This window comes from Schistocerca cancellata, chromosome 2 (genome assembly GCF_023864275.1).
Source record: "Schistocerca cancellata isolate TAMUIC-IGC-003103 chromosome 2, iqSchCanc2.1, whole genome shotgun sequence".
NCBI lineage: Eukaryota > Metazoa > Arthropoda > Insecta > Orthoptera > Acrididae > Schistocerca > Schistocerca cancellata.
Genome location: NC_064627.1, coordinates 83,194,087 through 83,207,420, shown reverse-complemented (window position 1 = coordinate 83,207,420; position 13,334 = coordinate 83,194,087). Strand labels below are relative to the sequence as shown.

At 38.9% G+C, this 13,334-nt stretch overlaps 1 protein-coding gene across 2 annotated transcripts in view; it reads left to right on the top strand.

Annotated features, from left to right (window-relative positions):
• The window catches only part of LOC126161356 (general transcription factor IIF subunit 2), an 82,579-nt gene that overhangs the window by 32,168 nt on the left and 37,077 nt on the right, over positions 1-13,334 (top strand). For both annotated transcript variants that reach the window (XM_049917124.1, XM_049917125.1), the window contains exon 3: positions 2,135-2,208. In XM_049917124.1, the coding sequence (XP_049773081.1) occupies positions 2,135-2,208 (74 nt within the window). The remainder of the gene's footprint in view (positions 1-2,134; positions 2,209-13,334) is intronic.

Sequence of the window (13,334 nt, the reverse complement as noted above, 5' to 3'; positions counted from 1 at the left end):
CAAGCCTTTAAGGGGACCATGAATGTGTGGAAGTCCTTGACGAGGGGATTCCGTGGTTCTCTGCCGGCTCTGCACTGGCCATACCTGGGTGACCCACGGCTGCCTCCTGCGCCGTGAAGACCCACCTCAGTGTCGGTGCAGCGCCTGGTTGACAGTGGCCCGTATTCTTCTGCTCTGTCCTTCTTTGGCTGCCCTGCACCTTCATCTTCAGTTGCCGGACTTGTTATCATTGATTTTAGCAGGCAACGCCTCATTGGCTGATTTGGTTCTACGTTTCATCCATGAGGGTGGGTTTTATGATTCGATCTGAGTTTTAGCGCTTGTCCTTTGTCCCTGTGTGTCCTCCACCCTAGTGCTTTTAGGATGGAGATTTTAATGTGTTACAGGGTGGCTGGCTTTCCCTTTTTATTTTTGTGGTCGGCCAGCCACTATAATCTGCTTTCTTGTTTTAGTCTCTTTTAACTGTTTCTTGCATCTCTCTGTTGTTTTCATGTCCATTTTTGTTTCTTTTAGTGTTCGTTGCCTTTCCTTCGTTCTTGTGGTCTTTCCTTTCTTTCCGTTTTGTGTTATATGTCTCATCTGTTTTATTCTCACACTTGTGGCATTATTTTATTAGGAACAAGGGACCAATGACCTCGTAGTTTGTTCCCTTTCCCCCTCTTTTAAACCAACCAACCAACCAACCATTGCTCCGTAGTCCATGTTTTATGGCTTCAGATACCTAATTGTCCTGTTATAAGCATTTGCATTATTGATGAATGGTTTTGGAATTCCAGTTCTTCCAGCTCACCCTGTGATTCCCAGCTGACAGAGTTCCCATCTTGTTTTGATGCTGATAGGGTCCACGAGTGTGACATTCAGTACTGCAGATACTTTTGCAGCTGTCATTGTCTAATTTTTCATCACAGTCCTCTTCAGTGATCATCTGACATGATGATTCAACGCATACTTTCATGCATGTTGTGACTTGGTGGATGATGTTTTTTCCAACTTCCCCGATTGCAGTGTAAATCTGCAGTATGGTGCCTTTTGAAACACAAAATGTGTCGACTGCCTCAATTAGAAAAGCACCCACCATATAAGCACTAACAATTTGCCCACATTTGAATTCACTTAGCTCTGACAATGCACTCACAACTATACAGACCACTGCTCTGATCATGATTGACATGTCTGCCACATATTGATTACATTGCACAGGTGCCATTTGTGATCAAATACAACAGTGCAATCTGCATGTTTGGCTTGCAGATGCATTTATGTTGAGACATGCTTTTATTGTAGTGTTTCCATATTTTTGTCCAACGCCCAAAATTCATGAGAACTTACATCATCATGTTTCGATATACATAAACAACTAGAAACATATATACAATATTGTGAAAGTCGCTACTCACCATATAGCAGAGATGCTGAGTCGCAGATAGGCACAACAAAAAGACTGTCACAGATAAAGCTTTCGGTTGAAAGTTTTGTTTGTGACAGTCTTTTTGTTATACCTATCTGTGACTCAGCATCTCCACTATATGGTAATGACTTTCATAGTATTGTTACATTCCATCCTGGATTTTCCATTGTTTGATAGAAACACATACACCCACACCATATATATTACAATAAAAAACAAATAAAACTACAAAAAGAACTTTCCATTGAAAGCCCCTGCCACACAAATCTACACACACACACACACACACCAGTTATTTCTCTGCCTGAGTGGATCTATGGAACATGATGAACGAATGAATTAGTATGCCATTACTTCACCACCTTCAAAAAACCTACAGCCCGATATAAAGATAGGAGGTTCACATTAGTAGCTCCACTCAGTGTTTGTGTTTCGACTTACCCTGCTGTGTAGGTCTGTTAGCTATAATTTTTTTTTTTTTTTTTAAGTACAAAAATTTACACTATGGGATTCTGGAAATTTTTACTGTTTAAGTACATTTTACATTTTGTTGAACTCAAAGTACTAAGAGGTTTGTTTTGTGTGTCAGACATTTATTCCATATCCCAGAGCTGAGTTAAGACAACTGTGCAGTTTGTACATAAAATGCATTTCAGATTATGTATTATTCAGTTCATTTGCAGTATTGCATATTCATGTAGATATTAATAACACATTTAATTTCAGGTTCCAAAATATGTAGCTAACAAATGGGACAAAGCACCTGGTAACATAGAAGTAGGAAAACTAAAAATTACCAAGTGAGTAGAAAAATTATAATTTTTAAATAATCTTTTGGTGGTTTGTAGCCTAATACATTTCTGGTATTTTTATTTGCCTGATAGGGAAGCTGGAAGAAACATAACTTTATTTTCAAAGCAACAGATTTATCTTCTCGTCATATCTTCAGTTATACAAGGCATTTAAAGGTTTATCAGAATATAAGGGCTATTTGTAAAGTAAACTCCATTTTCATGTGGGATGGGGAGTAGTGTGGAGTACGGAACAATCACCTCACTGACTCAAGCACCAGAGCAGTTTACTTAGAACTGTGATAACTAAAAAATCACAATATTGTTTTTTAGTTTACTGAGATCATTCAAAATGAGTGTTGCAAAGTTTGCATTGTGGCCGCCAGTTGGTTTTACAAGTGCAGCACCTTGACAATATAGTTACAAAACAAGAAAAAAAATTTATGTTGGAATATGTGAGATGTTTATCTGTTACCACAGTGCAGTGTGCATTCAGAAGGAATTATGATAAAGAACTGTTATGTAAACAGGGCATTCTGCATTGATATCAACAATTTAGAGACCCAGGTTGTCTGTAAACAGAAAAGTGCCAGTCAACCAAATCTGCCTGATGCAATGGTGCAGAGGGTGATTGATGGTTTTGTTCATGGTCCTCGCATGAACTTGGAATACCACAGCAAACATTTGGGAAGATTTTGCAATGGCGGATGCATGTCAAACCATACCATGTGCAGCTTGTGCAGCAGTTAAAACAGGAAGATTATGGCTGGCTGGCACTTTCAATTTTGCATCACAATACAGGAAGCACTAAAATTTAATATTCTTGATATAATCCTGAAATTTAATATTCTCAACACACACTTGGCACTTTGGATTTTAGAATACTGAATTCCCTAATTATTTTCAAAATGCAATTCTCATGTGTCTAGCTCCAACTACTATTCCATGTTCAGAGTCTGTTAATTCCTGTTGTGTAGCCATTATCACGTCGGAAATCTTTTCGCTCGAATCACCTGAGTACAAATGACAGCTGCGCCAACGCACTGCCCTTTTATACCTTGGGTACATAATACTACTGCCATCTGTATATGTGCATAACATTTCTCATGACTATTTTCACCTCAGAGTATTTGGATGCTCTTAACTTGACAGAATTCAGTCTAGGAGCTGTATAGAAAGAAACATTCCACATGGGAAAAATGTATTAAAAAACAAAGATGCTGTGACTTACCAAACAAGAAAGTGCTGGTAGAAAGACACAATAAAAAACACACACACAAATTTCAAGCTTTCGCAAACCACGGTTGCTTCATCAGGAAAGAGGGAAGGAGAGGGAAAGACGAAAGGATGTGGGTTTTAAGGGAGAGGGTAAGGAGTCATTCCAATCCCGGGAGCGGAAAGACTTACCTTAGGGGGAAAAAGGGACAGGTATACACTCGTGCGCGCGCGCGCGCCCACACACACACACACACACACACACACACACACACACACACACACACATCCGCACACATACAGACACAAGCAGACATATGTAAAGGCAAAGAGTTGTGTGTGTGCTTGTGTGTTTTTTATTGTGTTTTTCTACCAGCGCTTTCTCGTTTGGTAAGTCACAGCATCTATATATAACCTTTTTTTTTTAAAACCATTGCATACTTAGCAAACTACTAACCATGTGACTATCCACCAACTGAGGGATCTCATGAATTGAGTTTTATGTTAAATGGGAAGGGTTCTGTGGTAGAATGTGTGATAGTGGATAGGATAGAATAGAATAGAGCCCCATTGAAAAAAGAGAAAGAGAGAGAGAGAGAGAGAGAGAGAAAGAGAAAGAAAGAAAGAAAACGTCCAAACAGTCCTTCCCAATGGGAAAGTAAGAACAAAAAATGAACAGGACAGAGCAACCAGGACTGAAGAACAACAGAAGACAGGTCCCCAAAGACAGGTACCCTTCTTTCTCCCGACTTCAGGATCCTTCTCTGTGGAGTTTTTCACCTGTGGGCTATAGGTTACAGGTGCTCATCAGTTCTACAGAACAGACACTGACAGCTTCAACGCCACAGGTCCACAAAATTGGCTGTTACTTCCTCTGTTGCAACTGACGCATCCACCCCAACACAAACATCATACCTCTGCTTCAATAATGTCATCGTTGTAAAGAGAATCTATCCCCCCCACACATCAACAAAATATGAATGTCTAATAATTATGATTAAATCACTCAGACATTATAAAATACTCCCATAAACCTACTCTTTCTTTCATGGTAACCAGAAAGTAGTAAGAGAGAAAAGTTAACCTAATACAAAATACCAAAATCTTCTTGTTTATTTTCTTATTATCTAATGGGTTTTGAACATCAATCTATAAACTTCTTTAAATCTGGACAACTATATAATCACTTTCTCTGCCACTACTAGGATTTACGCAAGCACTTACTTCAGAATGGTTGACCATGGCTTATATAAGTAATGATCCAGAGAAGGAAAGTTGCTACTCACCATGTAGCGGAGATGCTGAGTCGCGATAGACAACAGGTTCACACAATTATAGCTTTCGGCCATTAAGGCCTTTGTCTGCAGTAGACACACACACACACTCACGCAAATGCAACTTGCACAACTTGAGACTTGGCCGTGTGTGTGTGTGTGTGTGTGTGTGTGTGTGTGTGTGTGTGTGTACTGCTGACAAAGGCTTTAATGGCCGAAAGCTATAATTGTGTGAATCTTTTTTGGTGCCTATCGCGACTCAGCATCTCTGCTATATGGTGAGTAGCAACTTTCCTTCTCTGGTATTGTTACATTCCATCCTGGTTTCTGTTGTTTGATAAGTAATAGCTTTCTGGGTCAGGTGTCATACCGCACCTATCGATAATATTTCCTGTCAACACACAAATTTGCGATTAGCTTAATTTGATAGTCTTTCCTCGTTGCAGTGATTTTTCTCATCTACAACTAAGGATCTATTTGCATTGTTCTTGGGGAGTCCGGCTGAGTGCAGTCATTTATGTAACACGATATTTTGTTGGTGTACCTTGACGTGACCTTCAGGTGATACCCGTAGAAGAAGAATCTTCATTATGTTGTGCCTCCTTTATACTCTTATTACTCCACATCATTTCCCTCATTACCTGGCCGCATACTGCATGAGGTGGATTGATGGGGGAATGTGATTGTCATACGCTGCTAGTGAACTCCTGTCCCTCAGTGCTTCTGCTTTCCCTGTTGCATGTGGAATTTTGACTTCAGTTGGCTGTGCACTGGGTTCTACACTTTACTGAGAGTGAAGCCATCATCTTTATTGATCAGGCTGTCAGCCACTTGTATTTCTATGCATCCTTTAGAACATAGTCCTAAAACAAAAAGGTCTGTCTTAGCATTTATATTCATATTTCATTGATTCTGTTGACTATTATCATCTGTGTATATCAAGATCTTATCAAATAATTCATTAGCAGTTGATGTAAGCTCTAATAAAAAATAAAAACCAAAATTAACACATTAAGGCTGAAAATACCATAAATTGATAACTCATTCCTTCAAAGAGAAAGCAGTTTACCCTGCCCCCCCCCCCTCCCTCCCCCCCACCCTTGATAGCTAGTGGCTAGTTTCCTGTCCCCACCTGTAAGATTGGTAGTACTAATTTACTGAGCTGCTGTAAATCTAGTTAAAAGTTCAGTAGTGGGTGGTCATTTTCTTTAATTTCTTCATATTCTTTTCTTCATTCCCTTTTATTTTTCTATGCATTTTATTTTCTGACCTGTCTATTCCCCCTCCGCCCCCCCACCACCACATATAATGTAATTAGCTTTCCGCTGTTATTAACTCTTGCATAATGTTTTGTCAGTAATCTCTGTCTTGCTTATTGCCCTGTTTTCCTCCTCTAAGCTCTCAGATTTTCAAATATTGTCCGATGTAGTCCCCACCAGTCAGCCTTTCCTGATCTTCCCATCTAGCTAGTCTCCCTTGATGTGGTGTTCTGGACAACTTTCCCGAATGCAACCCATTTCCTAAACCATAGCAGTTCTGCGTCATACTGGTGAATAAGCTAATTAGTACCTTTTGTTTAAATCCAAGGATGGGAACCACACCAAGCTCAAAAGTTCTTATTAGTAAAAATAAATATCACAATATCAGTTGCAAGGTCGACATTTTTTCTTAAAACTGCAACACACCTGCCTGTAAACCAGCACGTTCAGCAAGTGCGCGTTGTATACTGCTTGAGCAAAACCAAAATGGAGCTCACTTCGCTGTTGATTGTCGGGAAGCACTGTGCAAGCAAGGTTTTTCATTGTTTTGCAGCAAGAATTGCCTGAATATTTCCTGGATTCACCTTCCTTGGTTATGTAAATAAGTTTCAAAATGGAGAATACTGTTATAATGCATATCAGAGATTGGTAATATATTATTTCCAATAAAAAAATTATCTTGAAAATATGGAAATTTGTTGAAAATACAGTAGAGTCCCTTTAATCTGAACGTATTGGGACCAGACCTTGTTCGGATTACCTATTGGTTCGGGTTAGCCAGAATTATGGTGACTAGTTTCTAGAATGAAGTATACCAAGCAGATAAGTAAGTACACCATGGTAACAAATGGGAACAAGAGCGGGAATAATGGCTCATTCTCACTCTCTGCCCTTGTTTTGCATAGTTGAGACCTTGGTAGTGTCTGAGGCCAGTGCACTGCCAGTTGGCTCACAAAGAGCTTGGTTATGTTAGTTATTGATCGCTGGCACGTGTAACAGTTGTATTGTATTCGTTCAGGCATAGTGGTGTACACATTTTCGTCGTGAATAAATGGAAACATACAACGTTAACGCGCAAAAAAAAAAAAAAACTGAATGCTTTGAAGCGGATAGACAATGGTGAGAATGTATCTAAACTGGCAACAGAACTGGGTGTTGGCAAAGCAATCATGTGTGCTTGGAAGAAGAACCGAGTGGAGCTTGAACAGTCCTGTGCAACGTCTTCGGGAAAACCACTCGAAATTCCCAGTATGATAAAGTGGATGAAGCTCTTTTCCTTTGGTGTACGCAGGAAAGAGAAAGGGAGCTCCTTTGAGTGGAGCACTGGTTCAGGAGAAGGCTGTTTACCTGAACAAGTTAATGAATGGTGATGAGTCTTTAGGTGCGAGTACGAGTTGTTGGACAGATTCAAAAAATGTCATGCAATCCTTCAGCTAACAAGCATTGGAGAGGAGCTTTCTTCTGAGCGTGATGTAGCGAAGGAATATTTGGGTGAGTTTGAAAAAATGATAAGAGAGGGAAAGCATTCTCCCCAACAAATTTATGACGCTGACAAGACTAGCCTTAATTTTAGGGCATTACCAACAAAAAGACTGGCATCAAAAGCAGAAGACCATGCTCCTGGTTTTAAAACGTGCAAAGATCGTGTGACTTTATTAGCGTGCAGCAACGCTGCTGGTAATCACAAGCTGCATTTAATGCTGATCGGCAAATCTGCTAGGCCCAGAGCTTTTAAAAACTGCAACATGAAGTCCTTGCCTGTATATTATCGCAACCAGAAAAAAGCATGGATGGATGGGAAGCTGTTCAAAGAATGGTTTCACGGCCAGTTTGTTCCCTCTGTTCGACGGTTTTCTAAGGAAAATCATTTGTTTCCTCATGCAAGCCTATTGATTGATAACGCACCATCTTACCCCAACACTGAGGAATTATGTAATGGAGAAATTGTGACTAAGTTTTTGCCACCGAATGTTACACCACTTCTACAGCCAGTGGACCAGGGTGTACTGCAAACATTAAAACTGATTTACAGAAAACAGTTTTTAAGAATGCTGATCCAAGATGATAGCATTCCTTTAGTGGACAAAATAAAAAGACCAATCTGAGGGATGTTGTTTATTGGGCCGCTGAGGCATGGGAGAATATTTCAGAAAATACTCTGAGAAAATTGTGGAGAAAACTGTGGACATCTCTTGAATTTCAGGACAACCTAGTTGAAAGTGAATGATACAGTAATCCCTGGATGTGAAGAAGATAATGAAGGAGCCGTAAATGAGTGAATTGCATCAGATGGGGCATGTGTGGAGAACCTTACTGACACTGATTTAGTTGCTGCTCTGACTCAAGACGAGGAAGAAGATGACTGCTGTGGCGGAAGTGACGATGAGCCCGAAAACGACAAAGGAGAGCTGGTGCTACACAGTGACGCAGCAGAAGCTCTTGACATTGCGCTACATTATTTGGAGCAACTGCCCACTATGACACCTGCTGATTTGATGTTTATGAGATGATGGCACAGTTATGTGTCATATACCACACTGTCTTCATTACACCCAAAAACAATGACTGAGTTCTTGTCATCTACACAGTAGGGATAAAATGTCCCTGTATTTTAGTAAGGTTGACAACTTTTCTTTCATTCTTATGTATTGTTTAAACCTAATGTTTTTGTGCCAATTTTTCTAATACATGTTTACTGTACTGTGTAAATTAAAATAGTGTGTGTGTACAGCAGTTTACCGCACAGTTTTCCATACTTAGACTAACATTTTTCATGTTCGGATTAATGGAACGTTTGGATTACCAGGGTTCTTTTTAGTGGGACTCTGCTGTATTTCTTTTCTTGTCATTCATAATTTAAAAAAAAATTGTTACATCTTCCTCAACAGATTAATACTTGAAACTTCCTGGCAGATTAAAACTGTGTGCCGGATCGAGACTTGAACTCGGGAACTTTGCCTTTCGCGGGCAAGTGCTCTACCGACTGAGCTATCCAAGCACGACTCACGTCCCGTCCTCACAGCTTTACTTCTGCCAGTACCTCGTCTCCTACCTTCCAAACTTTACAGAAGCTCTCCTGGGAACCTTGCCGAACTAGCACTCCTGAAAGAAAGGATATTGTGGAGACATGGCTTAGCCACATCCTGGGGGATGTTTCTAGAATGAAATTTTCACTCTACTGTGGAGTGTGCGCTGATATGAAACTTCCTGGCAGATTAAAACTGTGTGCTGGACCGAGACTCGAACTCGGGAACTTTGCCTTTCGCGGGCAAGTGCTCTACCGACTGAGCTACCCAAGCACGACTCACGCCCCGTCCTCACAGCTTTACTTCTGCCAGTACCTCGTCTCCTACCTTCCAAACTTTACAGAAGCTCTCCTGTGAACCTTGCAGAACTAGCACTCCTGAAAGAAAGGATATTACGGAGAAATGGCTTAGCCACAGCCTGGGGGATGTTTCTAGAATGAAATTTTCACTTTCTTTCAGTAGTGCTAGTTCTGCAAGGTTCGCAGGAGAGCTTCTGTAAAGTTTGGAAGGTAGGAGATAAGGTACTAGCAGAAGTAAAGCTGTAAGGACGGGGCGTGAGTCGTGCTTGGGTAGTTCAGTCGGTAGAGCACTTGCCCGCAAAAGGCAAAGTTCCCGAGTTCGAGTCTCGGTCCAGCACACAGTTTTAATCTGCCAGGAAGTTTCATATCAGCGCACACTTCGCTGTAGAGTGAAAATTTCATTCTAGATTAATACTTCTTTACATGTGAGTCTAAAGGCTATGCTGGAAGAACTAACTACTAAAAGCAAAGGCAAAGTACGTTACCACATACGCATTGGCATCAGTTTGACCCTTGCTGACATTTGGTTAAGATTTATGAAAGGTTGTACATGTGGAAGAGAACTGTTCACACTGAAAGGTGTCAGGAGGGTTGTATAATGATAAGGTATAAATTTTGAAATCAAGTTTTAAACTTCAAAGCATTCCAATAGCAGATGTAGACCATGAAACTAATTTGTTGGTTGTGAACTGTGGTTTAAAACTAAAGAAATTGAAAAACGTTGTAAAATTATTGAGGTGTGAACTGGATAAGTTGAGAGAAACAGAGGGTTTTGAGAGTTTCAAAGCAACATTAGGCAACTTTTCCGTGAAATGGAAGAAGTAAACAAAATAGAAAAGGAATGGATAGCTTTGAGAAATGGCATAGTGAAAGCAGCAGATGATCAAGTAGGCAAAAAAGACAAAGGCCACTATAAATCTTGAGTAACACGTGAAATGTTGGATGTAACTGGTTAAAGAAGAAAATAGAAATAGGGAGCAAATGATGCAGGCAAAAAGGATAAATTTTAAAAACTGACTTGTGGAGGAAGTGCAAAATGACAAAGCAGGAATTGCCATAGGAAAATACAAATCTGTCAAAGCCTGCCAATGGCAAATGTAGATGCCACCAAGACAAGGCACTTCGTGACATGTTTTGCAGAAATATGAGAGAGGCAAATTACCCTTAGACCTAAACAAGAATGTAGTAATCCTAATTACCAGGAAGATAGGTGACAGGTTTTGGATATTATAGAACTCTCAGTTTAATAAGTCATGACTGCATAATACTGGCACATACTTTTCACAGAAGAACAGAAAAAAATGGTAGAGACCAACCAGTTTGGATTCCAGAGAAATGTAAGAACACACCCTAGGACTTATAGTAGGAGATAAGTTAAGGAAAGGCAAATCTATGTTTATAGCATTTGTAAATTTAGAGAACCCTTTTGACAAAGTTGACAGGAATACACACTTTGAAATTCTGAATGAATGTAACTGGTTAAAGATCAGATTACATTTATAAGAGATGGGCATGAATGAGAAGCAGTAGTTTAGATAAAAGTTGTGCGAATTTGTAGCCTGCCCCTGATTTTATTCAATCTATACATTGAGCAAATGGTGAAGGAATCCAAAGAGAAAATTAATTCATAGAACTAAAGTTCAGGAAGAAGAAATAAAAGCTTTGACGGAATTAAAGTCTCATTGGCAAACCACAGAGATAATGAAGAAATTGGAAGAGCAGTTGAATAGAATGGGTAGTATCATGAAGAGAGCTTATAACAGCAAAAAAAGAGGGAGGAGGTGATGAAATACACAAGGACATGTTGAAGATCAGTGCCTCAGAATTTTTTATGTGAAAACTCTTCAAGTTTTTTTGTTGAATAAAACAAACTTTATTAACATTCTACATCTTTTTTCTTCGTGTCTACATATTTATTTCTCAAAATAGTAATAAACACTTTTCTCCCAAAGAGAGAACAGTTTGTTGATACTGTCATTATAGATGGTTGACTTCGTTGATGGAACCGCAATCTCATCTCTGCTTGAACTGCTTCTTATCTATCTAAGTGAGCAACTCCTGACTTGACCCGGGGTCTAGCCATACCCCCTCCATTCCGTAAGAGCTCCAAGCTAGCGACCAATGAGTGTTCAGAAGTGGGCGAAACCGAGTATCCAATCAGATAGCGCCTTATAAAAGCTGTATTGCCGGGCTGGGAACAGCTGATGTTTGTTGTAGCCTAGTAGGAAAGTACATACAAAGGCGTGGATATATATATATTTAGTTGTGAAAACTTGTTTTTTGTCTGTGAAAGTTATATTTCTTCGCGGAAATTGTACGTGCTTCTTTATGAATAGTGTGCTAAGATTACAACAAGTACGAATATGTTGTGCCTTAGTGATGATTATCCGCCGTAAAATCGGAGAACTGTCGATTTATCGCGTAGAACGTAAAGCTTTTGGTGTGGTTGTTACTATAAACCTTGAATGTAATTTACTGATGATTTTGTATTAACACAGTGAAATATAATAATCATTCTACTATAGAACAATAAAACTGTCAACTTAAGAAAACGTGACAAATCACAAATTTTGTTGCGCTAAGAGTTTGTTTATAAATAACTGAGCTAGCAGTCACAATTTTTTCTGTTCTTTATATTTTGCACGAAGCGTTGTGCTAAATAATAACCATTTTCAATTGCATTCTTCACCATCCTGTGCCATTTTTTCGTGGTGTTTTCGCTTGTAACCATATATGTGCGTTTCTTATTTTTTTACGTATGCCTGTATTGTGCTCAGAAAATTGGACCACAGAAGAATTTAAGGACAACAGAAGAACCAGAACCCCACACAAACACCACGAAAAAATGGCATGGTATACAGAACAATGCACTTCAAAATGAGAATTATTTAAACGCGTCGCGAAAAATATAAATAAAAGTAAAAATCGTGTGGTAGCAGTTATTTATAAACAAAGCCATTGTTTCCACAGTCGTTGCTGGCTTTCACAAGCCATGTCTAGCGCATGAAATCAAATTATTGCGGTATTTTTATTAATTTTTAAAATTTATGTGTCCGCAGAGAAATATTAATTAAATGGTACGTGTTTATTTTTTAAATTACACATAGATTACTAGTTTCGAGTCTATAAGAGTGCAAAGGATGCCACAGAACATTATTGGTGTAAATGATTCCCACACATTTGGTCGAAGATATACAACAAATTTATTTACTAATATTTGGGCTACTGCACTGTAAATGAGTATTTGAAATACCTGTGGACAACCACATATTCATCAGTACTATGTAACAACATGTGCCATAATCAGGAATGTCAGCCTAATTACAGAAAATCGAAAACTGTAAGAAACTAGAGGTCAATGGAAGCGTCCGATCCCACCTGTGCGTCGTGACTCGCAACATAAGGGTGTTGTGGTGTGACACGTCATTATGGCACAGAGTTATGAGCTGGTTTATTATGAGAAAACCAAGACATCTGGATCTATAAGAACATCTTTCTATTGACAGACATTTATGAAATATGGTCAAAGTTTTCTTAAATTTACTTTCTTTTTTTTAGGTGCCTATTTAAAAAAGTATTTTTCGAAGTTGCGTTTGTATTGCAGATGTTTTGATCTTATGACTCAACTTTTTACTGTGCAAAAGTAATCTCTTTAGAAAAGACTGACCAAGGCTCAATAAAACCATACATAGAGTTTCACAGCTGCTGACCAGTATTTTGGTGAATTACTCGTACATTTATGAACTTGATTTTTTTTTTCTCAAACTTGAGTAGGAACTCAATTAAACAAAAAAAAAATTTTCCAAAGCACACACAACATATGTATAAGAGGTCAACATATGTAAGTATGCAACAGTACCCATGGGGATTTTTGGGGCATTATCCTGGATAAAAACGAGTAGAATATAATATAATACAATACATTTTATCCCAATTTTGCTAAAAAATGATTCCATGGCAGCAGCCTTAAGTTTCTGTAGATAAAGAAAGCCAAACCAATCTAATTAGTGTATTGCTGTTTCATGACCTTTTTACAGTATTAAATGTTACTATTTAACTGAC